The sequence below is a fragment of the Lytechinus pictus genome, chromosome 2 (assembly GCF_037042905.1).
Source record: "Lytechinus pictus isolate F3 Inbred chromosome 2, Lp3.0, whole genome shotgun sequence".
Classification (NCBI taxonomy): Eukaryota; Metazoa; Echinodermata; class Echinoidea; order Temnopleuroida; family Toxopneustidae; genus Lytechinus; species Lytechinus pictus.
Window position 1 is genome coordinate 4,696,043 of NC_087246.1, and position 27,363 is coordinate 4,723,405.

Sequence of the window (27,363 nt, forward strand, 5' to 3'; positions counted from 1 at the left end):
TACGCCACTGTTTCAAGGGAGTGTAATTATGGGAGAAATTGCAGGTATAAAGGGTATATATCAATAACGTAAATTTTATAAGGATATGACCAAGAAATATATAAAAAGAGCTAATAGGGATTTGAATAGTCGAGTTTTGTTCAATGAAATCTCATTTGGTCATGCAAAATCAGGCACTTTGACTGTATTTAAAGATGAATCCACACATTAACAGTAGTATTAACAATTTGATTATATTTTTTTATCTTGAAAAGTGTCTGGGGATGATTGTACTTGCCGGCCACCTCTCCGAAAAGTGGGGGATGTATCCCCACCCCCCCCCCGGATTTATCGATCTTTATGAAAAGTCAGGTGCAAACTATACAGAAAGGGTTTGCCCCCCCCCCCCGCCCCTATAACTGCGCTATATTAATGGGTGATTTTCAAGTACAGAAATCTGGTCTGACAACACCAACACAACGTTCACCAATATACCGTTCCTGAAATCCAGGGTCAATATGCTATAGTTTCTGAAATATTGTTCTGGTGTTCCCTCAGAAACAAAATTATTTTTTCGGAGGGTGTGTCATGCTTCCCTTCCATGCCTAATTCATTGACAGCTGATTTGAATGTTTCGTTTTATGTTCAAAATTATCCTTTCAAACCTAACCAACTAGATTGCTCGCTCGAATACAGATAATTGAAATTGATTTTGTGCCCGGGATGATGGACCCATGCACTGACGCCCTATCCATGTGTGCAATGAAATTGTCACCACTGAATGGCTTCAGACAATTTTCTTCTCAAAGCAGGGGCGCCGCGTCATAGGATATCTTGCGTGTGAGTATGGGGGGGGGGGGTGGTTAGATGATTTAGAGTCATAACATCATATCTTTTAAAAAATTCATGTTGTATAATTTTCAAGACCATGCATGTTCAGAATCTGTAAAAATTGAAATATATTGTATAATTCAAATAGTAAAAAACAAATGAGAGCTCGAATAACGAGCAAAATGTGCATATCGACTTGAAACGTATGGGATATATTCAGCCCATATGTTACTCATAGCAGATATTTCCACGAAAAGGCATATCGAGAGACACGAAGCGAAATGTTGTACCGTACACGGTATTTTTCTATTTTCCAATCCTCTCTGCTTTTAGTTCATTATAAATCTAAGTTCCTCCTCTTTTCTTCTTAATCTATTTTTCTCCTCTACTTCCATTTTTTCAGTGCCGCTTATGGGTGGGTGGGGGGGGGGGGGGGTAGCTCGGGCCCGTGCCCGGTGAGGATAGGCTGCGTCGCCCCCACCCACCATACGTCGCCTAGTGACGTACAACAATCGATCGGCGACGAGCACGTACGTATACCGTACCCCCTCGAGCGTCGCGCGCGATAGCGATATGATGCATAGGCTGCGCTTAATTGTGAATTCATCAATCAATCAGAGCTAGAGGTTGTGGAAGTCGTGTTACGTTAAAAGGAACTGGTTGAGAATTGTAAAGGTAGGAATTGTGTTTTTCAAATTTCCATAACAAATCAGAACCTTAACTTATCGGCATGCCAACTTATCGTTACGGTACTAAGTTGATAAATTGTTGTCATGGTTGTTGTTGATAAATCCGAATTATTATAGCGCGATTCGCTCAGCGACAGCATAATTTAGCCAGCCACTGACTGACTGAGCCAGAGTCCTGGGGCCGACCCGTCGTGTTTTCCGATGCCTGGCCTGGTATGGTGTCTGGTGAAGTGGCGGAATTCAGAAAGAAAACAACGTTGGGCTGGCTGAAAGGCTGAAAGTAAGAAAGAAAGAAAGAAATCATCTTAGTGTTGAGCTGCAGACGAACAGGCTTTGACTCTAACGTTAGGCCTAACTTAGACAGCTGGCAGCTAGCCGTCTGTTTCGAGGAGTTTTTCAACATTTTTTTATTTTTTTAATTTCTCCTCATATGTATTTGGTGAGTGGAGCCAACGTAGTTCAGCGGAACAACCAACATAACAGAGACCGAAGCTTTTGGTCTAGGCCTAACTAGGCCTTACTTAGTCTTACTCTTACTCTTAGCTAGCGCTATTCCAGGGCACCGTTGCATAAAAGTTAAACTTTTGCCATAAAAAACTCTGGCAAAAAATTTGCCCAAGCTTTTTATGGCAAAAAAAGTTTTATGCAACGGGCCCCATGCAGATTGGACCTTGGTGTTTGGAAGTTCCCTTTCCCAAAGCTAACATAAAGGGCACATGTCTCCCAGTCTCTAATCAACGCCAATCCACTCATCTTCCCTTGGTGGGAAGGGAAGAGGATGTCTCATTGCTCTTATTCTTAATCTTAGTAGGAGCCTACTGATGCCATGTACAAAAAACAAGGCAAAATTTAAGAAAGCGTCCTACTCCTAACAGACCTAAGGATGAAATTCAGCACTAATTGTAAATCCTGGTGTGAATGACGAATCATCTAAAAATGAAATTGGTTCAACTGAACCAGCTGGAAATCAAGATGATGGTCCAAGGGTCAGGAAACCTGTGGGAAACCAAGATGAAAATTTCATGATGTCAGCTCCGGTGATACTGACACTGATGATCAGGAAAATGAACAATGATGTATTCCATGAACCAGAGGGATGGGTAATCATGGAAATTTTGAGCTACATGTAAAGGGCCTATTGTGATACACAAATGCAGGCTCTTTACCCAACAATAATTTGACTTTTTTCACTGTTACTTCATTATAATTATTTGCTGGATATCTTGTTTTTGAGTGACTCAGAAATAATGAAAATACATGTATCTATGGCTGTATGCCTTGGGTGGAAATTATCTAACTTTTTTTTTACTAAATTGATAATTTTATAATTTATTTTTTTAACATTTCAGATGATCATCATGAAGGAATAATACATTTTCTCTTACAATAGTGATCTTTGCTACCAGCAGTTTATGGTTCACAGTAAAACTGTAGAAGCAGTAACTCAGTATGCCAGATGAAGAGAGTGAACAATCTGGACCAGAGAGGGAAAGGTATGAAATCATATTATTCAAACCATTTTTTTCTCATAAATTCAGCATATTCTGACAAAAGAAAAAAATATGAATATCTATTTGATATCAAGGTCCAACATTGAGTAGGTGTAAACTTGAAATCATACATAGTTAATACTTGATCTGATTTGATTAGGCAAGTAATCTACATGTGTTGACATTTTTCATTTTTGTGATGTTATTAGAGGTGTATCAGATGTTTGTTTAGGAATGGTTTTGTCAACATACATGCACTGTACATTGGTGTTGACTATATTGTGCAGCTAATATTGCTTTTAAAGCTGTATGTAGATTAAATCAATTTAATTAATGCTTAGAAAGAAAGTAATTGTTAGAAGCCACACACTACATGACTAAATTCAGATGGAATTAAAATTATTTTAAGATAGGAAGGTTCCAGATCCAAAATGGCCTTAATAAGCAGCAGTTGATTGTAATTCTGCTGTGACATCACTCTAATTCAGATTTTAAAAAAAGTTTTGCAAAGGCCCTATATAGTACGATTTAATTCAAGCATCATCTTTCATAGTATAGTTTGCTATGTTTGAATATTCTTTTTTTCATTTTTATGAGTACCGTACATAGGAAGGGGTTCATATCTGTTTACTGCTGAGACAAGTACAGCAGACTGTAAACAGGTCTCCCATTTCCTAGCACCAATATTAGAAGCCAGTATAAATACAACCTTTTGTGTTTTATGTAAACATTATACTCAGAAGGGATGGCACAAGAGGAATCAATATAATGTGTATTGTCTATGACCAGCCAATGTACAAATACCCCATGTTTACCAATGAAAATACAAAATCCATGTCTATAGCAATAGTATAAACTTTAAAAGAGCCCCCAAATTGATTGGATTCTTTAATGTGTTTATACCGGTCCGATTTGAAAGATAAGTCAACTTGAAAAGTTTGCGATGAATTGCAAGTATGAAAGAACCACACCAATTGGTTACCGGTAAAACAGAGCATACAACAACGATCTTGATTGGTCATTGGTATGAAGCGATTGATTGCAAACCTTTGTGTTACGGAGCCCTGATATTCAAATGTCAAGAAACATATTTTGCACAATCATTAGATATAAAGTGTAGGTGTGTTCCTTGATTTGCAAGGCACCTTCCAAATTCTATAAAATGCATGATAGATATGTGCTGATTGTAAAACGAAGTACATTGTACAAAGTAACTATCTGACCTTTCTATTGTAGCCCAGCATCGCAAGACCTGCCCCAAGCTGTCACCCATCAGAGTACCAGCAGTCAATGTGACCTTCAGATAATGAGTGATACAGACACCAGTAATGCTTCTATCACAGCAGAGTCTGTATCATCTACTGACTACAAGCTAAGGAGAAGACCCAAATCAACAGTAAGTCCATAGTTATATAAAAGACTATTTAAACAATTGTTAAACAGGGATGAGAGTTATTGCAATTTTATTCTAAGTTTGTTGGAATTAATTGGCTGATGTAGGCATTGGCTTCATTACCTCCCAATGACATGGATGATTTTGGAACTATAATAATATTAGTCACTCCAATACTTCATGAAATGCCTTTCAACTTTATCAGATATATATAAAAAAATGATTTGAAATCTTTACATGAACATCCATTTTTTTAGGGGGAGGGGGGGGGGTAAATCATGAACACTGAATTCTTCACACTCCCTTGTATACATGTATGAGGAAACAAGTTTCAATAGATTGTATTTATATTTCCAATAAGATTTTGTTTCAAGGTATAGTGTGTAACTCCAAACAAGATTGTTGATTTGCAGTTAAAGTGATTGCTAAAATATAGTGTTTTGAAATAAAATACAAATGTTTAATCTACTTATGTCATTTTTTCCATTGTTATTTTCAGCCAAATCATTTCCGAACTCAGACGGCGCCACCACGTCTTCAAAGACAGAGGAAACCTTCCAAACCTTCTAAATCAAGACATCAACAAGGTAGATGATCTGTTTGTCTTTCTGTCTGTCTATATGTTTGTCTCTTTCTCTCTGTCCCTCTCTCTTTACCCTTGTCTCTCCCTTAAGGCCCTGTCATATCTTTCAGTGACTTTCGGGGAACAAAGTTTCCTACCTGCAGGTCCCTGGAGATCACCCTTACTTTACACTTCCCAGAATGTAGTTGCGGCATGTACGCACACAAGTTGATTTACCCACAGCCAAACTTGTTACAGGTGAGTTGTGTGTGCTTGTCCGCAGAGGTCTATTCAGAACACCAGTAGAAGTTCCTTAGCATCTGCAAATCACAGGTAATTAACTTGCTTCAGATACACAGATTGAACATGGATCTCTGGCTATGTCCTGGAAATGTCCTGGAAATATGTGTTATCTGCAGGCATTCTGTGTGTATATTACTGGTGAACAAATGGCAAGGAACGGTGTTGATACTGCCATTCATGTACCTGGCGACTTCTGCAGGCATGGAGTGAGCTAATCGCATGTATGTTTAGGGTTATTTTCTGTGTTTCTGCTATTTAGTTGGAGTTGGCTGCAGCCAAAAAATGACGTTGTCTTACAACCTCATTCTTATCACCTAGTTTTTCACCTAACTGGCAACTTGCATGGAGATAACATGCAGTTGAGAGGCAGTATGTACATGTAGCCAGTTACTAATATGGTTCAATAGCTCCCAATTGCCTGACAAGCAGCTTGGAATACATGCAAGTAGATCATAAGAAGCACGCTTCCAGCAGATTAGATGCATGCAAAACTTGCCAAAATCTTGTCTGCATGCAGAATTTTGTTGCATGATGATGAAGTCTTGCATGCAACTCGCCCATGCAGCTTGCTTGGAAAGATGTGATAGGCCTTTCCATTCTTTTATGTATTTTTTTTGTACTTTGTCTGCATAAAGAAAAAAAACTGTAAAGATATTCTTGTGAAAGGAGATGGTAATCACCATGTACGGGCTATCAAACAACTCTATTAAAGGCCATTTGCTTTATCTTTTTATATTCAGGGATATCCAGCTACAAAAGGATGAAGGAAAGAAAGCTGGTACTGTTAGTAGTAGCATGAATAGCAATGACTAACACTGTATTGGGAATTTTGAGGGAGAACAATAATAGGGTGTTGACCAGTTGTGCTATTGTATTTTAAGAGGATGAGACTTTCCTTTGTTCACTTGCATTTTATTAGACTATAAAAAAAACCTTTAATGGAGGGATTAGCAAATTATATCCCCACTGATATCTGTTTAAAGACTGAAGATGGAGTTAGATTTATTGTACATGATTAGGTCATATATGTAGTTGAAAGAATCTTAACTGATCAGAACATAAAAGTACCAGGGATTTGATAGCCTTGCTATAAGCAGTTAATTAGGATGCAGCATAGTGTGAGGTAGGCTATTAAAGTTTGTGCAATAATTATGAATGCTTAATTTTTATTTTTCCTGCTTTCTTTTAATAAGACCTGAGTCTGGAATCCTGCCTTGTAGTGTATGTACATGTATTTCAACATTCTGCAAAATGTATCGGGCTTTAATAAAGTTCATTGCATACATGCTCTACTAAACATATCCACCATTACCACTACTATTACTACTACTACTCCTACTCCATCTCCTACTCCTCCCCCTCCTACTCTTCCTCTCCTTACTCCTCCTCCTCCTAAGACCTCTTCCTCCTACCCCTTAGGGGTTTACATGTAGGTGTAGGGTTTGTTACAAAAAAGGAAGAGGATGTATGATACTACAGGTGTATACAAGAAAGAACTAATGGATGAAGTGCCATCATTAAATGAAATTAACTCCTGTTTATGAATATGATGTATTTGATTATGATGACTAACAACATGAAATGATTTGTCTCTCTCTATTCATACAGGGAATTCAGGAGAGGACATATCAGAAGTCTCATCTGAATCCTCATCTTTAGATCAAGCCTACTCTTACCGCATCACCAGCCAAATCTCTAAGGATGCTCCAGGCTTCTACGAATACCATCGCCCTTACTCGGTCTATCGGAAACCTCTACGGCGCCCTCTTAGTCTTCCCTCAGCGTTTGATGACAGTGAGAAACTTCACCACCCTGGCCTTGATCCCGGACAGAGAGAGTATCTTTGGCACACTGCAAGCGTGTACAGCGTAGGCAATCTCAAACAGCTTCAACAGAGGAGATATAAGCAGTCTCTAGATCACCAGGTAGAGATAGGTAAGCTGAGAGCCTTATTTCAGATGACATTCATTCACTAAATAAAGTTCTTAGAATGCTAATTCTTGGTGTAAATATTCTTTGCAGCATTCCTAACAATTTAACTTGCAAAAGATGCTGGTAATGAAAACATTTTTTTTTTTTTTTTTCTTATGTATTTTTATGTTTGTTTGTTTTTTTACACAATTTATCAGCAACATTACTTTAGTAATAAAAAGCATCGGATTAAATAACTGCTGTCAATAAAAGAATGTGTTTCTTATTGCGTATCTGTACACCATTATAATTGGATGACCGAGAGTGCATGTATGATTTCCTAATGCACTAAAGTGTTCTGAAATGTGCAGATACTTTTATGAAGATACCTATCTGATGTTGTATGATGAGTCTTTGTTTTTTTGGTAGGTTTTCATAGTAGGGAAGAGTGCGATCGGTACTATAGATACTTGATGAGGTCCAGAAAGAAACAGTATGAAACTGATACCAGTGTTTGGCGATCCCCACCAAAGTTACCTGTCAGGCCCAAGTATTTTCAGAGGAGACCTCGTGCTCAGGAAGAGGTTGAGGAGGCAAGGAAGGTCAACACCGGTTACTACAGAGGTCAAAGTTCAAAAGGTAAGAGTTCATTTTTCTGAAATGATTACTTATTTTTCATTGTTTTTTTTTGTCTCGCCTGCATAGCAGAGCGAGACTAAAGGCGCCGCTTTTCCGACAGCGACGGTGGCGTCGTCAACATTGAAATCTTAACCAAGGTTAAGTTCTTGAAATGTTGTCATAACTTCAAAAGTATATGGACCTAGTTCATAAAACTTAGACATAAGGGTAATAGTGTATCACTTAATATCCTGCCTGAGTTTCATGTCACATGTTTAAGGTCAAAGGTCACTTAGGGTCAACCATCTTTGGCCATGTTGGGGTTATTTGAGGAATTGTCATCATAACTTTAAAAGTTTATGAATCTAGTTCATGAAACTTGGACATAAGAGCGACCATGTATTCCTAAATATCATGCGTGAGTTTCAGGTCACATGGCCAAGGTCAAAGGTCACTTAGGGTCAATGAACTTTGGCCATATTGGGGGTATTTGAGGAATTGTCATCATAACTTTGAAATTTTATGGATCTTGTTCATGAAATTTGGACATAAGAGCAATCGAGAATCATTGAACATCTTGTGCTAGATTCAGGTCACATGATCAAGGTCAAAGGTCATTTAGGGTCAGCAAACTTTGGTAATGTTGGTGGTATTTGTGGAATTGTCATCATAACTTTAAAAGTCTATGGATTTAGTTCATGAAACTTGGACATAAGAGCAGCAATGTATCCTTGAATACCCTGTGTCTGTTTCAGGAACATGGCCAAGATCAAAGGTCATTTAAAGGTCAATGAACTCTGGCCATGCTGGGAGTATGTGTTGAATTGGCATCATAACTTTATGGTACTTGCTCATGAAACATCGACATAAGGGTAATCAAGTATGAATGATTGTTTTGCACATGTCTTAGGTCACATGATCATGGTCAAAGGTCATTTTGGGTCAATGGACATAATATTTTATTATCATATTAGTGTTTTCTTCTGTGAATAATTATTCATTAGCTGATTTTCAAAGGAAGCACTGCTGCTATATCAAATTGCATAATGCAGGCGAGACTGCAAGAGGCGTTCCACTTGTTTAGACAAAAGCACCATTGTATAGTCGACAATAAAAGTAAGCCCCCCCTTGAGTATTAATAAAAGTAAGTTCTGAAAGCATTCTGAATTTAAAAGATCGAATGTTTAATATAAAGTATACTTTCCAATGTGACAGAAAGGTTTTTGTGTACATATTAAAGTGGCTTTTTGATGCTGTAGACCGACTTTATATTAAGATCAAAACTGTACTCATAATAGAAGTTATGTACATTATCAAGAGTGACTCTTCATCTCCATCAACATTGAAAACACTTTATACACTGCAAAAATTAGACATGTGACTAAAGAAAAATATTCAACTGACCTCTTTTTATTATTCAGTTTTTATTTCCTGGTGTTAATAGTTTTTGTTTATATATAGTATACATATATACATGAATGCTTATTTAATTTCAATTAAACTTACACTGATCAAACATATCTGATTGTTTGATATTTACAGAGAAAGGCTCCAAGGAAAACTTGAGTGATTCAATGGAGAAGCTAAGTTTGTTCTACAGCACGGACCTCAAGAGAACTCTCCCAAGAAAACGCAAGGACAGTGTGGAATAGACCGGTAATAGTACTTAATCAGGACTAGGTCAGACTTGTAAGAAAAACAAGTCTGTTTCACAGTACCAACCATATGAGAACTCTCCCATGAAATGCAAGGACAGTGTGGAATAGAAGTGTAAAGGAACTAAATCAGGCCTAAATCAGCAGGGCCCTGGGAATTTTTTTTTTGCAGGGGGTGCTGAATTAAGAAAAAGAAAATTTTCTCTTCATAATGAATGTCAGTTTGAGAAGCCCCCCCCCCCAAAAAAAAAAAATAATAATAATAAAGAAAAAAAAAGGTTTCAACAAAAAATGTTGGTCATTTTCCTTACATTTCTCCAATTTGCCACACCTATCAGAATTCTAGGGAGTGCTGCCTTTGGATAATAATATACGCAGCACCCCCTGGGAAAATCCACTTCCCAGGGTCATGTAAGTCACACTCACAGAAGAACCTAGTCTGTTCCACAGTTTCAATCATGAACACTGGCATAAATTCAAGTGATGAACCTATTGTTCAGGGGAATGGGGATGAACTATTGTTTCATCTCCCCCCACTTGAATAGTATGACATCATGGATTTACTCCCATGACTGTGAGAGAAGGTCATCTGGGTTAAAAGGTCAAATAATATGAGGTCGTGTCCATCCTTGAGTTTTTGGTTGGGCTTATTTCTTTATTTCATTAATTTTGATCACACTTGGTACATATGATCCTTGGGTAATACCACATGTGTGTTAATGAGGATGATAAGGTGAAAGGTCTACTAGGGTTCAAAAGATCATATTGCATATTTTATTGATCACGATATCAGGTGAGACTCGTGGTTCATTAACCCTCTTGTTTTTTTTTTCTTGTTTTTTTTTCTTTAGGTCCTTCAGTCTTTCCAGCCTCCAAAATACCCTTGGGGTGTTTTGCAAAGATTTAAGTGTGACTTATAGTTTTATTTCATTTTTCAGATGCGTGCAGTGTATAAGGCGACTGGGGACCTTTTTTTGTCATTTGTTATGAGAACAGACTAACACCCTCGCACTGTATATGGCCAACCAGCAGGCACAGGTTTTTTTGCGAATAGACCCTGAAAATCACAAGGATTCCATTGAATACTGCTGGAACTTCTCTCGTTTTATGTAAGTGCAAAAATTAACCGAAACACAAATGGCAGGTTACGATCGGAGATTTAACTGCTTCATAGGTTACCACTTTGCAAAATTGAAATGAATACAGGAGAGTTTATTTAAAGGGTGAGACTTTCAGTCTTGCATGTTTTGTTTCACACATACATTGTGATCTTTGTGATCATTTTAGCGTGTGACGTCTTGATTAGTCTAACAAGCCCTTAAAAAATTTAAAAATCTTAAAAAAACTGATAGGTAAAGTGTGTAAAGACTCCTGTCATGTTATGTGCAAAACTGTGACTTTTGTGTGATTTACCGGCATGCAAAATAACAAAGTGTAGACCCTACTCTTTATATATTAGAGGACGCGTTTTTACTAAAGTACTTAGACCATGATAGAGCGCCGTGACGTGATTACATGAGTAAACGTTGCAAGCCGTTCAGGCGGGTCAGCCCTATTCAGGTCAACTCTTTTTCTTAACCTAATAAACCACCCCAGAACTGATTGTAGTGTCTATGTCTCTAAGATGAATCCATACTTTGAAAAATTCCTACATTATGAACCATGTTAGAAATCAATTGTAAAATGTATTCTTATTTTTCCATATCATATTGCCATGAATTTTATGTGCCTTGGACATTTTGATCATGCCATACTCAGAAAAATTCAAATTTTAAAAAACCATGTCAGAAATCGAATGTGAAATATATTCTTATTTTTCTATTTTGTGTTGCTGTGAAATATAGGATAATTATGTGCCTTGGACATTTTGAAATAGATTAAAGTGCCTACAGTATAAATGTAGTTCTGTGTCATCGACCTATCCACGGAGGATTATTCTATTGTTACTGGGGCTTCTGAGTATTGTCACAGCACCCCCAGTAACAATAGATAATCCTCCGTGGATAGGTCCATGTTCTGTGTAAAATGCATGTTTGATTTTTTTTTATATAGAAGGTGAACATGTACTGTATGTTCATAGACATTTTTTCATGGCCTTATTCTGTTCTTAATTTATTGCTAATTTGCTATCCTATTTGAGTGTCCATACATGTAGGATGTCCTGTTTTTTTTTTTTTTTTTACAATTATTGAGTCCATGTAGACATTTTAAAATGCAATTCTACAAGGTATTTTTTTTTTATTTTTTTTATTGTTTGTATGCATCCAAACAGTTATTCTGAAGGCCCTCTCACATACATATATTGATATTAAAATGATAATGGTAGTGATAAATAATAATTATTGAAAGTGGGCTCATATACAGTGTTTGACTACCTATAATTGTCATATGTGATACCCCTGTCACTCCACTGCATCATCATCCCAGTCTTATGAAGGTCCTCCCAACCCTCAAAATTACCTTCTTATTGTAGCATATTTTAGCAGGACTTGAAACAAATCAAATAGAATGTTTTTGTATCAGCAACAGTATATATGTCTACAAGGAACTTTGATATACCCTTACCTTCTATGATTTACACATTTAGATACAATTAAGGGTAAACTCATTCAATTGTATTTTCATTGCATGGTTTGCTATTATAGGCATATAATTATAATTGAAATAATGATAGATGCATATTGTACACAGACATGTAGGGCAAAGATCTATACTCTGCACTCAGAACCAGTGTATTTTCCCTTCTTGTTGTAAATATTGATACAGACGTTTAAAACAGTATTCATCTTTTTTTTTTTCAATTTTCCAAAGAATAATTGTATAGAGAGAATCTATTTTGAATAGATATGAGGTTGTATATGATACACCACATTTTGTTCCAGGAAAATTAAATGCAGATTAGATATTTTCTGAAGTGGCTTTGTTCAGCATTTTCAGTGCTTGTAGTTCTTTGAAAGTGTACCTTTGAAGGTAAAATATTCAAGAGGAAATATAATGACTGGGGGGAAGTGTGTGAGAGAGAGGGGGGAGGGGACACCCCATTAATAAATTACTTTTTTGTTTAAAAGTCACAAATGTTGCTATTTTACAGATGCACTCTTTTTCCTGGCATATCTGAACAGGTCAGTGAATTTACCTGTATGTTTTGTTCTTTTAGAATTAATGCTCATTTGCAGATAGGGCCTTACACAAAACATTGCAATTTTACTGTAGTACTGCATCCACAAAAAAGTTGCAATATATATTTTTTTTATTAGAAAGCAACATTAGGCCAATTTAAGCACTTTGATTGCATATGAAGATGAATCCATGCATTGATGGTAGTATTAATATTTGATGATATAAGAAAATTGTTTCTTTCTTGAAAAATGAGGGGAGGGGATGATTGTACATGCAATCCCTAGCTCTCCGAAAAGTGGGGGTTATTTCTCCCATCCCCCGGGATTTAAGCCAGTACATAAGAAAGAGAAAGATGGGGTGGGAAGCAAGAAAGAGATGTTTTACAAAAGATCAACATGGATGGATATAACTGGAGATTGTAGGGATTGGCATACAGGTAGATGGAGAGAAATAAGAGGTGACAAGAAGAGATACATGTGATGCAACTAGAGGAAAGGGAACTCAATACGGAATCTCTCAGACTCAGGATTTGAAATATTGACCAAAATGAACAGGACATTGAGAAAAGATTCTAACATGAACAAAAATTGACCATGAAAATAAAAATGAAATTGCCCATGACAAATTTATGTCAAATGTTCGCCACAAAATACAATAAACACTCGACATGTAATATATGTACACTTTATTACTTCTAATTATGAACAAATTTTCATAACTCTCACTAAAATGATTACTATTTGCCCAATTCCCCTCAACGTAAGTGGTAAAATACTGGTTTGCACCCAACAAACAGGTTGCATGTATCAACTTGTAAATAAGATATGGATTGTACTATCTGAACATCTTCAGCTCTGGGAGAGTATGAATTAAACAAAATATTCTAAGTAAATATCACTGGTCAATATGTGACTAGTATAACATTGGCAACAACACTCTTTCCATATGAAACAATAAATATTGCTTGTAAACTTAATTTCTCTGCACACAAGGTATGGGATAAAAAGTCAGAGAAAATTCTTTCCATCAAAGGGCTTAAACAGGGGCGAATGCGCCATCCTATGAGATCTGCTGCATAGTGGGCTCTTCTAACAGACCCCACTGGTGCTAGAGACTAGTCCTGATACATAAACCATTTCATAAAACAATATTGTGAAGTTTAGTATTATGATGAATGAGAATATTTTGAAGGAAATATCTTTGTTCCTCAGCAATATTTTTGTGGTTTGAATGTCGTAATGAGTCAAGTTGCCAAATTCTACTGGGTAAATAAGATTACATGATCAATATGAAGTATTCTTGGTAAGGGTCCAGGTACTGTTTGAGTAGTTCAGAACTCAGCTATTCAATGGATGTTACATATTGCAAATAGAAGCACTGGTTCATGAACAATAACAATTTATTTCAAATAATTTATAATGATCCAATCTCTCCTAATCCATAATTCTATTATTTATTATCTCTATACATTTACAACATCATTGGAAAGCAGCACTGCTTCAGAAATTTTGGTAACAATCGACAAATACTACCATTGGATGATTTTTTTTTACCAATAAAAAGATAAAACTTCTGTACCCTTCATTTTGCCAGGGCAGCAAACAGACGAGTCTCACTCAAGTGCATACACAATATTCAATGCATAATCTCAAACAATTGGCAGAGTGTGTCCCATAATAGTGATCTGGGGCCTGTTTCATAAAAACTTGTTAGAATGACAAATATGCAATAACAGTTGAAAGCTACTGAGATCATCCAATGTGATTGGTAAACTTGATATAGAAATTGTGCATGTTATTTTAACCATTCTTTGTGAAACAAGACCCTGATCAATGTAGGAATATATCTCATGCAACTAGGAATCAAAGTGCAATTCTTAGTCAGATTCAAATCTTTGTGAAACACCCCTAGAATTCTATAGTACTCTATAGTATTCTATAATAACACTTCCAAAGAAGACAAGTACATTGTTCTTTTTTTTTTTCACATGCTAGCATCGAACCTTCATTATATAATATGTGAATCAATCAATACTATTTTTTCCCTTTGTCACAAATTACAAAATTTTGAGCCGTGTGTCAAAATTCACAATATATAATATAATGAAGTCGGCAATGAATATCTTCTCTATTTCCAAGGAGACACAGATTAACATTAGCTATAGACTTGATATAATGTATATACAATACATAGAAATATATATTTCTTAAATCTCTCAAAGCTTTCGCAGCTGATGAGTAATATAAAATCATTAATCTTTAACTAAAACATATATAAATAATGTTCAAACTGAAATTCTCATTCCATGATATGAAGTAACATTAGGCTTTATTATTAATTCTCCACAACTGAGCCTTACTGGTTGAGAATCTATATTCTACTTGAAAATCAACACAAATACGATGCATATCATATGTGAAAAAATAGGGGGTTGGTTGTGATTGAAATATTTCATATTTTTGGCCTAGTGTCATAAAGGTAAGTTCAAGAACAGGTTTAAACCTCTAAGAGTGTACTGACTTTAACATAAAATCAAGGCAATGTGACAAGCTCTTGCCATCTGATAACCATCTAAATAAAATACCATCTCAAGATAAACATAAAATAAACCTGTCTTTCCTCTTTTTGAGGCTACTAGTATGATAATTAACAATTACTGATGGTTTCAATCACTTCATGATCTTTGTATGTTGCACCAGTTGGTCTTATCTATAAAATCAATTAAACTGTTTGTCATTTGATAAAATATGCAATAATAATGAAGCAAATCTTGGCCCTACGTAGGTGAACAGAAGTGCCAACTCAATTTCACCTATATTATGCAAATAATCTGCTTCTGACAACAGTGAGAGTGAATAATGAATGAACTGATGGTAGGACAACTTCTTCGGTCAATTCCAAGACCCAATCTATCAAACCCAGGTAAATTTGTGTGATACATTATGAAATCTGTTAATCAAGTTGCAGTTACTGAACAGATGTCGGCAAGAATGAAATACCTTTAAAATGGATCATGAAAAATATATAAGAAAAAGTTTATATTTTATTCATTATTTTGAAGTGAATTTTTTTTTTTGTGTGTACAAGAACCTGGCCTTGTCTGATCCAGTCACATATAACTCTGATGATTTATCTGGAAATTGACATCCGTCTGAAACTGGGAAGTAATTGCTCGCTTTTCATCCGAGATGGTAAGGGGTAAATAAGGAACATCGCTATATCTTTGGAATGCATCTTTCATTTTTAGCAAGATATTTCAGTTCTTTTTGTACTCTATCCTCTCCACTTTGACATCATCCCCTACTAGCTGGTAGACGTATGTGACAACCGTTGATGATTGGATGTCCATCAGCACAAATGAAGGGACAGTGTTCCTGAAAGACAATGAGGAAAGGTTGAAGGACTCAATCTGGTATACACATTATGAGATTTACCAATACAAATGGGAAGAATAAAAGGGCCAAGTACATCACACCTCTATCTCCCCTTCCTATTACACATCTTCATTCAAAGTAACCTACTTTTAACTGATCGATGCATAGTATTGAGGCTGCCATTAAACAAAAAATAGAATAAATTCCTTGTTGTAAACTTCCAGCCCCTTTTTTCTTTGATTATTTATTAATTTTATATTATGTAGTTAAAAACTAGTTATTATTATTATCATTATTATCTATTTATTCTTTTTTTTGGGGGGGGGGGGTGGGTGGGCTGTAATTAGCGAAAATGTACTCCTTCGAAACATTTCAAGAGAAACATCGCTTTGGCTGCTATTTATTATACCCAACCAGTACTAACCATTGTAATGTCAGATTTTCACTCAAGTGAGAGCCATTTAGAAAAAATAAGTCTGCTGCTTGTTTGGAATGACAAAAAAAATACGAAAGTAGCAATTTCTGACTTCAATACAGTTTAGAAGCTAAACAGATTTTCAAAATGGCCTAAAATCAAAATAGGAATGAGAAAAGATAAATAAATACAATAAAATTAAAAACCATTAAGTCTGTACAAATTGATTCCAAAAATCTAAATATTAGCCTAAAATTGTCACTCTTCAGACCAGAACATCCAAAACATTTTTTTTCTTCTTGTCTTTATCTACATATCTCGCCCAATATGAATTGGGCGAGATGGTACAATAAACTACAATCTGAGTGGTCCAAAGAGATTTGACTTAGGCAGCTACACCTGTACATAAATGAATACTTGGGGTTTGACTACTGATGAAATATTTTAAATTTATATACTTACGAGTCTAGAGCACTGTAGGCCCCTGTAGCCGAGCCAGGATTGATGTAGAATTTCCCTTCATGCTCATACGCCTCAAATTTATGTGTGTGCCCTGAAATAAGGATGTCTACATCAAGTTGACGCTGTAGCATTGAGAGGCTCTCCACATCACCCCAAGGTACAACCTGATGACCATGACTGATACCAACTCGGAATTGACCAACAGTTACCACCTTCTGCTCAGGATATGATACCGTCTGAAAATTAAAACATTCACATATCATAAATGAATAATTGTCCAATGCTCTATCTTTTCATAATCATATCATCTATGATCTATAGACATACCTATCAATCCTGTTATCCCTGAGAGGGACAGATGGGAAAAAAAGAGGCAATCAGTCAGTCAGTCAATCAGTCAGAAATCAGTACACACTGATTTTTGACAGAAATAGGTTCACCGTGGTTGAAGCACTTAGCTATCTCTTTCATACCAAATTGGGACTGTCACTATTAAACCTTGACATGTACATATATGGACAAATCATTTACTGAGTTTCTGTTATACCTTAAGTATAAGGCCTATAAAATTGTTAATTTATCGTAACGGATGGGGAATAATAGAGCTGATCGGTTGCTTCTTTATTAGGTACATGTATGGTATCAAAGAGCTAGTATATATGGAGATTGAGGGCTGGTCAGGTACAAAGGCCTTCTGATTTACGATGTTCTACCACATGAATCACAAATTGGTAATAGTATGTCACGAATAGACATGCTTCTCACTATGGGCACTGAAGAAGAGTGTGACTCATATTTTTGAGAGTTATGCTTTGTTTTCTATCTATGACCAATCATGATTCTTGTCCTATAGTGTTGACTCTGCGACAATGAAAAGTAAAGCAAACTTTTTCTCTTTATCACAGTTTTGAATTAAAGAGTCCACTCCACTGTGCAGAACAGTGGACTCATGAATAAAATAGCTTACTTAACCATGGCAACAAGCCTCAATTTGGTGCACATTGTGAAAAAAACATTTCAGTATGTTACGCAGTAAATTAAGCGTAATTTATACATGAAATCTGCATAAACCATGGGTTAACCGATGGTTTTCAAAACCACCTTTGTGAATTTGGGCCTATATGTCCTGCTTCTCCTTTTAAATGATAAAACAAAATCCTATACCTCATCAAAGTCTCCTTTGACAATATGGACATCACTGGCCAAGGTTTTGAGGTAATCATAAGACTCCTTGGTACAAAGGTTTCCTGTGCATAGGATGTGCTGGATCTTTCCTGGGACAAGAAGCTTCTTAAACTTGGCTGGCAGGCCACTCTGACGATGGGGAACATGGAGATCTCCTAGGACTAGCACCAACTGAAAATGGAATAAAATTACTAAACATCTTGAAAACAAAACAAACTAGATGGATTCTCAATTGCACAGTAAAAAATTATGCCTCTGTCATTGCCAGATGTGAATGACATTGCATAATTGCTGATATTCTGAAAACCATCAAATTAAGCTAATCGCATGATTGTTAATCTCTTATTCAGTAACATTAAAAAGGTAAGTCTTTGTATTTATATTGAAAAATACAATCCAACTTTCTTTCATATGAATATAAAAAAGCAAAGTGGAAACTAGCACTTAGAATAACATTGGAGACAAATTACATTGGACACTATGTGTACAAGGGCTTCCATTATTGAGATTTTGTGTAGCACATGTTCATCATCTTTAAGCCTGGCGCACACTATGTGATTCATTGCAATCCGAATTTCAAAGAAATTGTAGCAACATTTGATATGAACATTCCAACCAAAAAAATATTAGCGCTTAGAATTCAGAATAGTTGTAGGACTACTGAAATCGCAATTTAGTCTAGTTCTAGCCTCCCTGTAGGAATAAAAACAAATTAAATTCCAAATCATACTGATGTCATCATCGGCTGCGACTTGAAGTCAATTTCGACTTTACTCCGACCACACGGCTTGCCGCAAAGCAAAATCATGATTTCATTATTCCTAACATCACGCTAAACTTCAAATGAAATAAATTTACTTCTTGGAACTTTCATATTTAATGCAAACTGCGGTTTATTAAAAAATTGTGTCACATCGGATTGCATAGTGTGCGCTGGGCTTTAGCCATACATTGTATGTGTTCATGTTACATCTTCACTGATAACAACCCACCCCATATCATAAATTTCATCTCTCCAGCTGTCTCATTACCCAATGTTTCTGAGTTTACCCTTTTTATACACCCCCCTCTCTCTCTCCATCTCTCTTACTCACTCTCTCCTCCTCCTCATCCATCTCCATCCACCTTTTTTATCTCTTTCACCTAGGAAGGCAAACACCGTACAGCCCAAAACAAGGTAAAAACAAGAGAACTAGGTCAGAATTAAGGTTATGGGGAAAAGCCAACAAGAAAATGAAATTTTCAAAGTGATGATTCCATTTGAAGTTGGCGAGTATAATGTCAAATTCATTGCTTCTTATCTTGTTCGATGAGTGTCAGGAAAGAAATTTAATTATAAATGTGTTTCAGTTAGAGCTCAAACATGTGTTTAAAATATTTACTTGGTCCAGGTTATGGTAGGCCTATAGACAATTGTATATGTACATATGTTTTGAATGTTTCAAAAGCAAGCGTTGGAAACGTTTGATACCCCCCCCCCCTAGAGTATCAGGTGGATGCCATATTTTGTTCAAGTGTTAAAAATATTTCATACTAGCTAAGCATCTTCATACAGGTGTCATAAATAGTTAATACTGTGCTTTAGCATTGAAGAATGTAGATGTACAGATGCACAGGAAGTCTTTTGTTATTAAGAATGTGTTGCTTTATGCACTCATCTGCTATTGAAATTCTTTGAATTACGTTATAGAAACTTTACAGTTATTCCTATTAACGGTAGGGTATATTAGGAGGTTAGTTTCAGTAATTCAGGGAGAACCACCTAAGCTAGAATAGACTACAGATGATATTATAGGCAGTCCAAGTTAAAACTGAGGGACTACGTCGGTGACGAGATAACGACCCCAGCTGCCACCGGTTCTCCACCGACATGATTTGTCATAATTCATGTCATCATTGGGGGCTCGATCTCGTCCACTAATTCGTTGAAGCCACATCTCTGATCTGGGGGCTACTCATCGAGGGGCAACAGTCTGCGGAGGTCGAGGCCGAGTGGAAGAGACATCGCAAGCTGCAGAGGCCAGGAACTGGACCGACCACCAGGGCCGAGTGGGGCATGTCAGGCCAGATGAGATGATGGGGGCTAGAGTCAACGATTACCGTTAAGTTAAGTTGTATTTTGTTATATCTGTGTATATTTTCATGTACAAATTATTGTAAAACAATCAAAAGAGAACATCAGAAAGATTGAAGAGATATGATTAAATCTTTTTATAACTCTAATAATCAGTTTTCCGTATTCCTTATTTGGTGTCAAGCAGAAGTAGGTAAATAATTTAAAAAAGTCACTTCCCACGTGACAATGAGGAAATATACACACTCCGACTCTCGCAATAATTGAATGGGATTGAAACTAGGCACGACTGGCATACCGAGTATTAGCACTCTTTCAAAGTACAAGGGTAAGATATAACCTTGTTCTCTGTTAGGACTCCCCCTGTGTGGTGAAATAAGGTTAGCAATTTTAGCTAATTTTCTCTTGTTCTTGGGGGAAAATTCTTCTTTTTTTTTTTACACTGTCAGTTTTCATTACAGCTATTCATCACATACATGTAACTTGGCTTTAAAGTAAACTGAATTAATGTATGTTTTTCTATTTAATAAGAGACATTGTTTGGTCCAAAATCAAATTCAGACCAACTTTACGCCAAGAGAGGACCCACACAAAAATATGCTCCAAAGTTTTTGAGTGGTCTGGTGAATAAAAAAGATGATCCCCAAGTTAATAACAAAAAAAAGAAGTCATGACTGTATGTATGGAACTAAGTATGTTTTTTGGTTACAAAAATGATATTTTAAAGAACTGTTTTAATGTGTGTTGTGATTGTTGTATGATGCATAGATCGACATCATCATGTAGATCTAGATTCACCACAGACAGGGTGGTTGCACTGTGCAAGTGAATATGATTTAGCTTACAAAGTTACATTTCACCCTATATCTACAATAATAGCATCACACGAACTCGGGTCCATGACTGTCAAATTCAATACAATGGCTTATAAAATGGAGTTCAGTTCTGGATCTAGTTGGTTTGATGTACATTTTTGGCAACAATGCATGAAGTCGGATGTGTACTTAATTCATTTGGATTCTTTCAAAGAGTTCTTTGAATTCGGGGATTGGTGTAGCCTCCCTTAGTTACAGTATCAGGGAGTTTATTCCATTGGGGGATTGTTCTTGGGTATAAAGATTGCTGGTAGCATCTCTTATTTGCCCTTATGTGGTGGTAAACAAACTTCTTTGAAGAGTGCTGTGTTTTTATTTAGAAGTTTAGGTCTTTTTAATCGATTATTGCTAATTAAAATTAATTGAAATAATTAGCTTTAAAAAGCTATAAAATGACACCAAAATTAATTCTCTAACCCCTTGTATACGAAAGTTATTCATGTTTGAAATATGAAACCTGACTTTCCCATTGACTTTGTGTGTACCTCTCCCCCCTTAACCTCCCTCGCCATTTTTTGTTCTATCAATCGCGGCATCACGAATTTACGAGCTATTGCGATCATTTTTTCAGACGTGATAGAGTATAGCTTTAGAATGATACCAATTTCATGACAATATCTCTCCGTTCAACCTAGATATGGAATGTTAAACTGAAGGAAAATTGATAAATGCGGAACAAAACCACCTTTTTGTGGGGCGAGTACAAGACGCATGGCCGCCTTGTTGTTGGCTTACTCTGAGCTGTGTTGATTCTCAAGAGATGTTTAATGTTAGTGTTACCATACTGGGAAATATATAATCCTAGAGTCCTTGTGACTTAGTTGTAGATGATCAGTAGGCGAGCTTTTGATTTTGATCATGTTTTTGTTGATCATCTCAGCCATCTGAGCATTTTTAACATTAATTGCGTTAAAAAAAGCCATACAATATACTGAGGAGATCAAATTTTAATTTAGGTGTGGAAACAACCCACAACAAATTTAATAGGAGCAAAAAACAAACGAAAAAAGCCGCTAGCAGCTGTCAATTAAAGGACAAGTCCACCACAACAAAAAGTTGATTTGAATAAAGAGAAGAATCTAACAAGCATAACACTGAAAATTTCATTTAAAAAAATCGGATGTAAAGTAAGAAAGTTATGACATTTTAAAGTTTTGCTTAATTTCACAAAACAGTTATACATGTATGCACATCCTAGTCGGTATGCAAATGAGGAGACTGATGACGTCATCCACTCACTATTGTCTATTTCTTTTGTATTTCATTACATGAAATATTTTAATTTTCTCTTCATTGTCAAGGGAAACAACAATTAATTCCTCCCTGAACATGTGGAATTAGCATTGTTTAATACTATATGTTTCAGTCAAGGTGGTCCTTATTATTCATTGTCAATTTTTTTTATATGTAATTAAAATGAAATATATAATTCAAACAATAAAAAACAAAAGAAATAGTGAGGGACATCATCAACCACTCACACGTATTGCGAGGTTAGTATTAGTATACTAACCTCGCACCACGAACCGCGTTTGGCAGTGGATTTCTGTCGCGCGTGCTGGGATCTCACTTCTTGGGTCCACAACACACGACTTCTATGGCTTGAATTTTCTGTGCGCGGCGGCATGTACATATTGTAATGAACCCTTGGCCTTGGGTGATCATCAACATGATCAACTGGCTCATTTGCATCATGGTCTCATTTGCATGTCACTAAGTTGTGCATATCACTGTTTTGTGAAAAATAAGCGAAACTTCAAAATGCCATAACTTTTTTTATTTTACATCCGATTTTGATGACATTTTCAGCATTAGTCTTTTACTTAGACTAGATCGACGCCCGTTTGATTTTTCTCTATTTTATTTATTCAAATCAACATTTTCTGGGGGTGGACTTCACCTTTAAATTAAAGCTCAGTGTTGGAGCTCAGTTCAGCAGTCTCTTCTCAGGCTTTCAGCACCATGCAGCAAGCACCAACATTATTCATTAACACATGCGAAACAAACTTGAAAATGAAGTTGAAAAATGAAATCACACAAATTCCAATGAACATGACAGAAGACAGATGCAGTGGGACTGTATCATCAGCATGATCGGATTATCATGATTATGGACAAGATTTTGCAATATATAAGGAACATATATCGTTACTTTTCAATGAGTTCAATTTTAAAAAAATGAAATAAATGAGTGATACAAAATATTTCTAAAGAGATCTAGAGACGGTAATTACCATGTTTTCAGCAGGAACGGGAGATATGACCGGAAAAAATGACCAATGTTGACGCCCAGTCTCAACTCAGCTAGCTGCAAGGTTAGAAGATCAAGAAAGCCTTTCTTGATTGGACAAATACTCTTTAAAGGAGAATTATCGACCAATCAAATGCCTCTTCTTATTCTTAACGCGAGACCTATCAAGGCGCTGAATGTGAAAAACAATAAATCCAGACAAAATGAAGTGCATTATCCCAGGAAACAATGTCAAAGGTACTGTGTCGTTTATTACTAGACCTATATTAGTTCATGAGATTTTGATAGATTGACATTGATGGATCGATTTATAAAATAGAGTGTTGACTGTGCTGTGGGAAAGATGAGACTGGAGTGAACAAGCGAGTCTTTTTTTTTGTGCGGTCCGTGTCGTACGATTTCTTGTCATGTTTTTTGTTTAATTCTACAGTGGCGCTAATGCACTTTCGCACCGGCCGAATTCGGTCAAATTTCATTAGCATTAAGACCATTTAAGTAGATCTAAACTTAATTGTTCGTAAATGTCATATATAACTCTAGTGAGTGAGTGATATGATTGTAGGCCTCCTATACCGAACGCGCACATTTACGCATCAGACAAAAATAACTAACGACTAACGTGTCGTTAGTAAAGTTAACTTAAAATAAATATAAAATAAAGCAAACATGGCAAAGCATATGAAATTATGTCTGATGCATAAATGTGCTTGTTATTATTATATTTGTGCTTATTAAGCCTCAAATGAATAACGTTGGATCTAACCAGGGTGACCAGATTTTACAAAATTCGGAATAATCAACAAAGCATGATGCACGAGCAAATGGACCAAGTCCATCAAGCAGCCAGGTCTTAGTAAAAAAAATCAACAAAAAAGGCTACACAGTGCTAGACTTGTAAAACAAAATGAACAAAAGAATGAAGGAGAGAAAGAAAAGAGATGAATTGAGAGGAAAGATATTAAAAATTAAGTGTGTGTGTATTTGAGTTTTGTCAGACGTGTATCAATCAGATATGATTATTTACGTCTGGGACCGACCTTTAACTTCAACATCCGAAAGACGTGACCAGGACTCTAACCTCTGCATCAATTTGTAACTTCCCCACATAGTCATAGCTAGTAGCTTGGATTACAGGCGCACACCACAACGCCCAATTAAGGGGAAAACGAAGTAAAGATAATGAAGGAAAAAAAATAGAAGACAGAAAAGAAAGTTACAATAAAAGAAGGGAAGATGAATGAATGTGTGAAAGAAAAAATAAAGGAGAGAAAGGAAAAGGAAAAAAAAAAAAAGTAAGAAACAAGGAGGAAGAAAGAAAGAATTAAGTAAAGAAAAATGTTTCCTTCTTTCTTTGAAAGAAACAAAGAACGAAAAACCGCGAAGAAGGAAGGAAGGGGGAAAGGGAATTAGAAGGAAAAAAATAAAATAAAAGAATTAAAGAAATGATGAAAGAGACAGAAGAAAGAATGGAGGAGAGAATGAAAAAAAAAAGAAAATAATGGAAGGAGAAAGAATGAAAAGATGAAGGGAGAAGGAAGGAAAGAAAATTTTAAGGAAAGAAAGAATGAAGGGAATAAAAAAAAGGAAAGTAAGAGAAAGAAGAACAAAAAGATAAATAAACAGACAGAGAGAAAGGATCAGGAAAGATTGGAAATAAAGATAAATGGAACAAAAAAAAGGCAAGCAGGAAGGATAGAAGGATGACCAAAGAAGGATAGAATTAGAATAGAAAGAAAAATGAACGAAAGAAAGAAAGAAAGAAAAAATTTTTAATGATATTTGTTTTTTTTTAGATATATTTTTAAATTCTTAGAAAGCAAATGTTTTAGAAATGAATAAAATCTCAAAGTGAAACGTCAAACTAAAAAATTAGATGAAACATCAGGGCATCTCTCATCCCAATACAAGATCACAACAAGACTCAAAACAAAAGCTGAAACAACTAGATCTAGTGATGAAAACTCAATAACTTGCTTCTCCAATTACATCACCAAATCAGTACCGGTAATCTGAGAATCCATAATATAATTATGAAGATTTCCCACCGATTTGTGATTATTTTGGTGGAAAACTGTTCATCATGTGAGATTGTTTGCACCATTGAGAATCTGCTCCGATCGATCCCAAGCCTAGCTATACAGTGCGTCCCAGAAAAAAAGAAACCGAGATTTAGCGACGATTTATCATAACCTAATCATAAATACAATAGACAAATGACCTACCAATGTAAAGCTTAGAATTTCTTCTTTCATCTGATATTACTTAGATTATTCCTCATTCACGCATAAGGGAGCAAAAACAATTTGAAGAAAGGATACCAAAAACTAATTTGGCGGGGGGTGTCTGAATTTCAAAAAGAAAATCACATGCCTATAAAGTTCAATATCTATTATTTGATACCTTAATCACAGAAAATGATCAAGAAGTAAAAAAGTTATGTTCCCTCGAAACAATGCTTGTATTTCCATAATTTCATTAAATAAACGTGTTTCACCGGTTTCCCACAAGCTATCGCACGGTTAACAAAAGACTTAATGCATGGCTGATCGTCAACAAAACGGAGTGTCGAGTGAGTTTGAACGCTAGCCTGTAAAACCTCTTCATTTTATGAAATTATTGAAATTCAAGCCTTATTTCAAATAACCAGAAATTTATTATTTCTTGACCATTTTCTGTAATTGAGGTTTCAAATTAAAGAGCAGATATTGAACTTTTTGAATAGGGATTTCTTTTTGAAACCCAGATACAGCCCGCCAAATGACTTTTTGGTATCCCCTCTTCAAATTGTTTTTGCTCACTCATGCGTGAATTTGAAATAATCTAAGTAATTTCAGATGAAAGAGGAGATTCTAAGCTTTACAATGGTAGGTCATTTGTCTATAGTATTTGTGATTAAGCTATGATAAATCATCGCTAAATCTCGGTTTTGTTTTTTATGGGACGCACTGTATAGTAGCCTGCCACATATACATGTAGGCAGGAGGCCAGTGCAGGCCTTGTGCATGCATACAGAAGCTAGTACATGTTGACTTTGCATATGTGCAGGCCTGCATGTGTGTGTGTGTGTGTTTAGGTGAAGATCGAAGAAAATATTGGGTAGCAACTAGCAAGAAAATCACCGGAGAACTTGCAAAAGTATGGTAATCGATTTTATTGTTGTCTCTGCTTCGTCATCTGTTTATATTTGCCTGTTATTTGATGAAAATTCTTCACTTTTCTATGTATTAATTATGTTTTGTTCAATATTCTAAAAAAACAGGACAAATAGGCATCCCAGGAAGGGTTTGTCGAGACACCGGGACAAAGCAAAATACGGGATGATCCTGGGAAACACAGGACGTCTGGTCACCCTGGATCCGACTGTTAAACTTTCCAACATCCTTCCCATGGTGTTCCGGGCCCAGGGCCGGGAATGAATAGAAAATGTTAAAAAATTGTCAAAAACACATTTTCAAAGTCTTTATATTCTCAAAATAAAGAGATATTTAAAAACTAGCTCATCACTGGTGAATTTTGTTGTTTTCTGAACTTTTCCCACAGAAAACGCATGTTCGCGTTAGGTAATTTTCAAATGACCAAAATATTTCACATGCTAAGAGGGGTGCGATATTCAAAGCTGATATAGTAAACAAAAAAACAAATTAGATCTAGACATATTGCTATTTGTGTATTTATGGTGAAAGTTCAATGGATTTCATTAGATCTTGTGTGTTTGATCATGTTGATATGATTGAATTCATGAAAAGTGTTCAAAAGTGTAGAGTGGCCAGAGCGGTAGGCAAAGGGCGTGGTTCTAACTTACTTGATGATTGCCTGTGATGAACTGCCCTAGGCTGAACAACTTTGAACCTCAGGGGTTTATTTGGCATATATTTACATGCTTGAGTTATATATAACACAGATAAATAATGAATATTCAAATAGCAAAGGTTACTGTAGCAAATAAAAGAAATACATGAGTATACATGGCATGAATAGCTGCTATTGAATATTAATGAACTTATGTCAGACGGAGAGAACCAATCAGAGACTTAGCAAGAGTCAAGTACCGGTATGTGTGAACATGAGCATGAACAAAAGAGAGGGATGGAAGAGTGGATCTTGTATGTTTAAAGGAATGTACATGTAAAGAAGGTGATGGAAGAAAATATGGAATTTGATGACTAACAGAGGAGA

At 35.9% G+C, this 27,363-nt stretch overlaps 2 protein-coding genes across 8 annotated transcripts; one reads left to right on the forward strand and one right to left on the reverse strand.

Moving 5' to 3' along the window:
- The first annotated feature begins 1,313 nt into the window (after positions 1 to 1,313).
- LOC129254965 (uncharacterized) lies at positions 1,314 to 12,345 on the forward strand. Of its 7 annotated transcripts, none has more exons than XM_064107799.1 (9): positions 1,400 to 1,485; positions 2,849 to 2,992; positions 4,226 to 4,385; positions 4,882 to 4,969; positions 6,856 to 7,182; positions 7,588 to 7,797; positions 9,319 to 9,432; positions 10,370 to 11,330; positions 11,421 to 12,345. In XM_064107799.1, exons 2-7 carry the CDS (start codon positions 2,949 to 2,951, stop codon positions 9,426 to 9,428), a joined length of 939 nt encoding a protein of 312 aa, XP_063963869.1. In that variant the 5' UTR covers positions 1,400 to 1,485; positions 2,849 to 2,948; the 3' UTR covers positions 9,429 to 9,432; positions 10,370 to 11,330; positions 11,421 to 12,345. The 7 variants fall into 7 exon arrangements, with proteins under 7 accessions (XP_063963853.1, XP_063963861.1, XP_063963875.1 ...); XM_064107817.1 differs by having other exon boundaries at positions 10,370 to 11,313; XM_064107810.1 differs by having other exon boundaries at positions 10,370 to 11,284.
- Positions 12,346 to 13,221: 876 nt separating this feature from the next.
- On the reverse strand, positions 13,222 to 23,618 carry LOC129254963 (vacuolar protein sorting-associated protein 29). The gene is made up of 4 exons (XM_054893512.2): positions 23,171 to 23,618; positions 17,967 to 18,158; positions 16,803 to 17,038; positions 13,222 to 15,925 (listed from the first exon to the last, which is right to left on the reverse strand). Exons 1-4 carry the CDS (start codon positions 23,171 to 23,173, stop codon positions 15,808 to 15,810), a joined length of 549 nt encoding a protein of 182 aa, XP_054749487.1. The 5' UTR covers positions 23,174 to 23,618; the 3' UTR covers positions 13,222 to 15,807.
- Between the last annotated feature and the right edge of the window lie 3,745 nt (positions 23,619 to 27,363).

Excerpts from the sequence above, each read along its gene's own strand:
- LOC129254965 (XM_064107783.1), top strand. The coding sequence starts at position 2,949 with ATGCCAGATGAAGAGAGTGAACAATCTGGACCAGAGAGGGAAAG. Across the intron at positions 4,386-4,881 it reads GGAGAAGACCCAAATCAACA|CCAAATCATTTCCGAACTCA; the intron begins GTAAGTCCATAG and ends TGTTATTTTCAG. Across the intron at positions 4,970-6,855 it reads TAAATCAAGACATCAACAAG|GGAATTCAGGAGAGGACATA; the intron begins GTAGATGATCTG and ends CTATTCATACAG.
- LOC129254963 (XM_054893512.2), bottom strand. Across the intron at positions 17,039-17,966 it reads TCAAAGGAGACTTTGATGAG|ACGGTATCATATCCTGAGCA; the intron begins GTATAGGATTTT and ends TTTAATTTTCAG. Across the intron at positions 15,926-16,802 it reads GCCTACAGTGCTCTAGACTC|GAACACTGTCCCTTCATTTG; the intron begins GTAAGTATATAA and ends ATTGTCTTTCAG.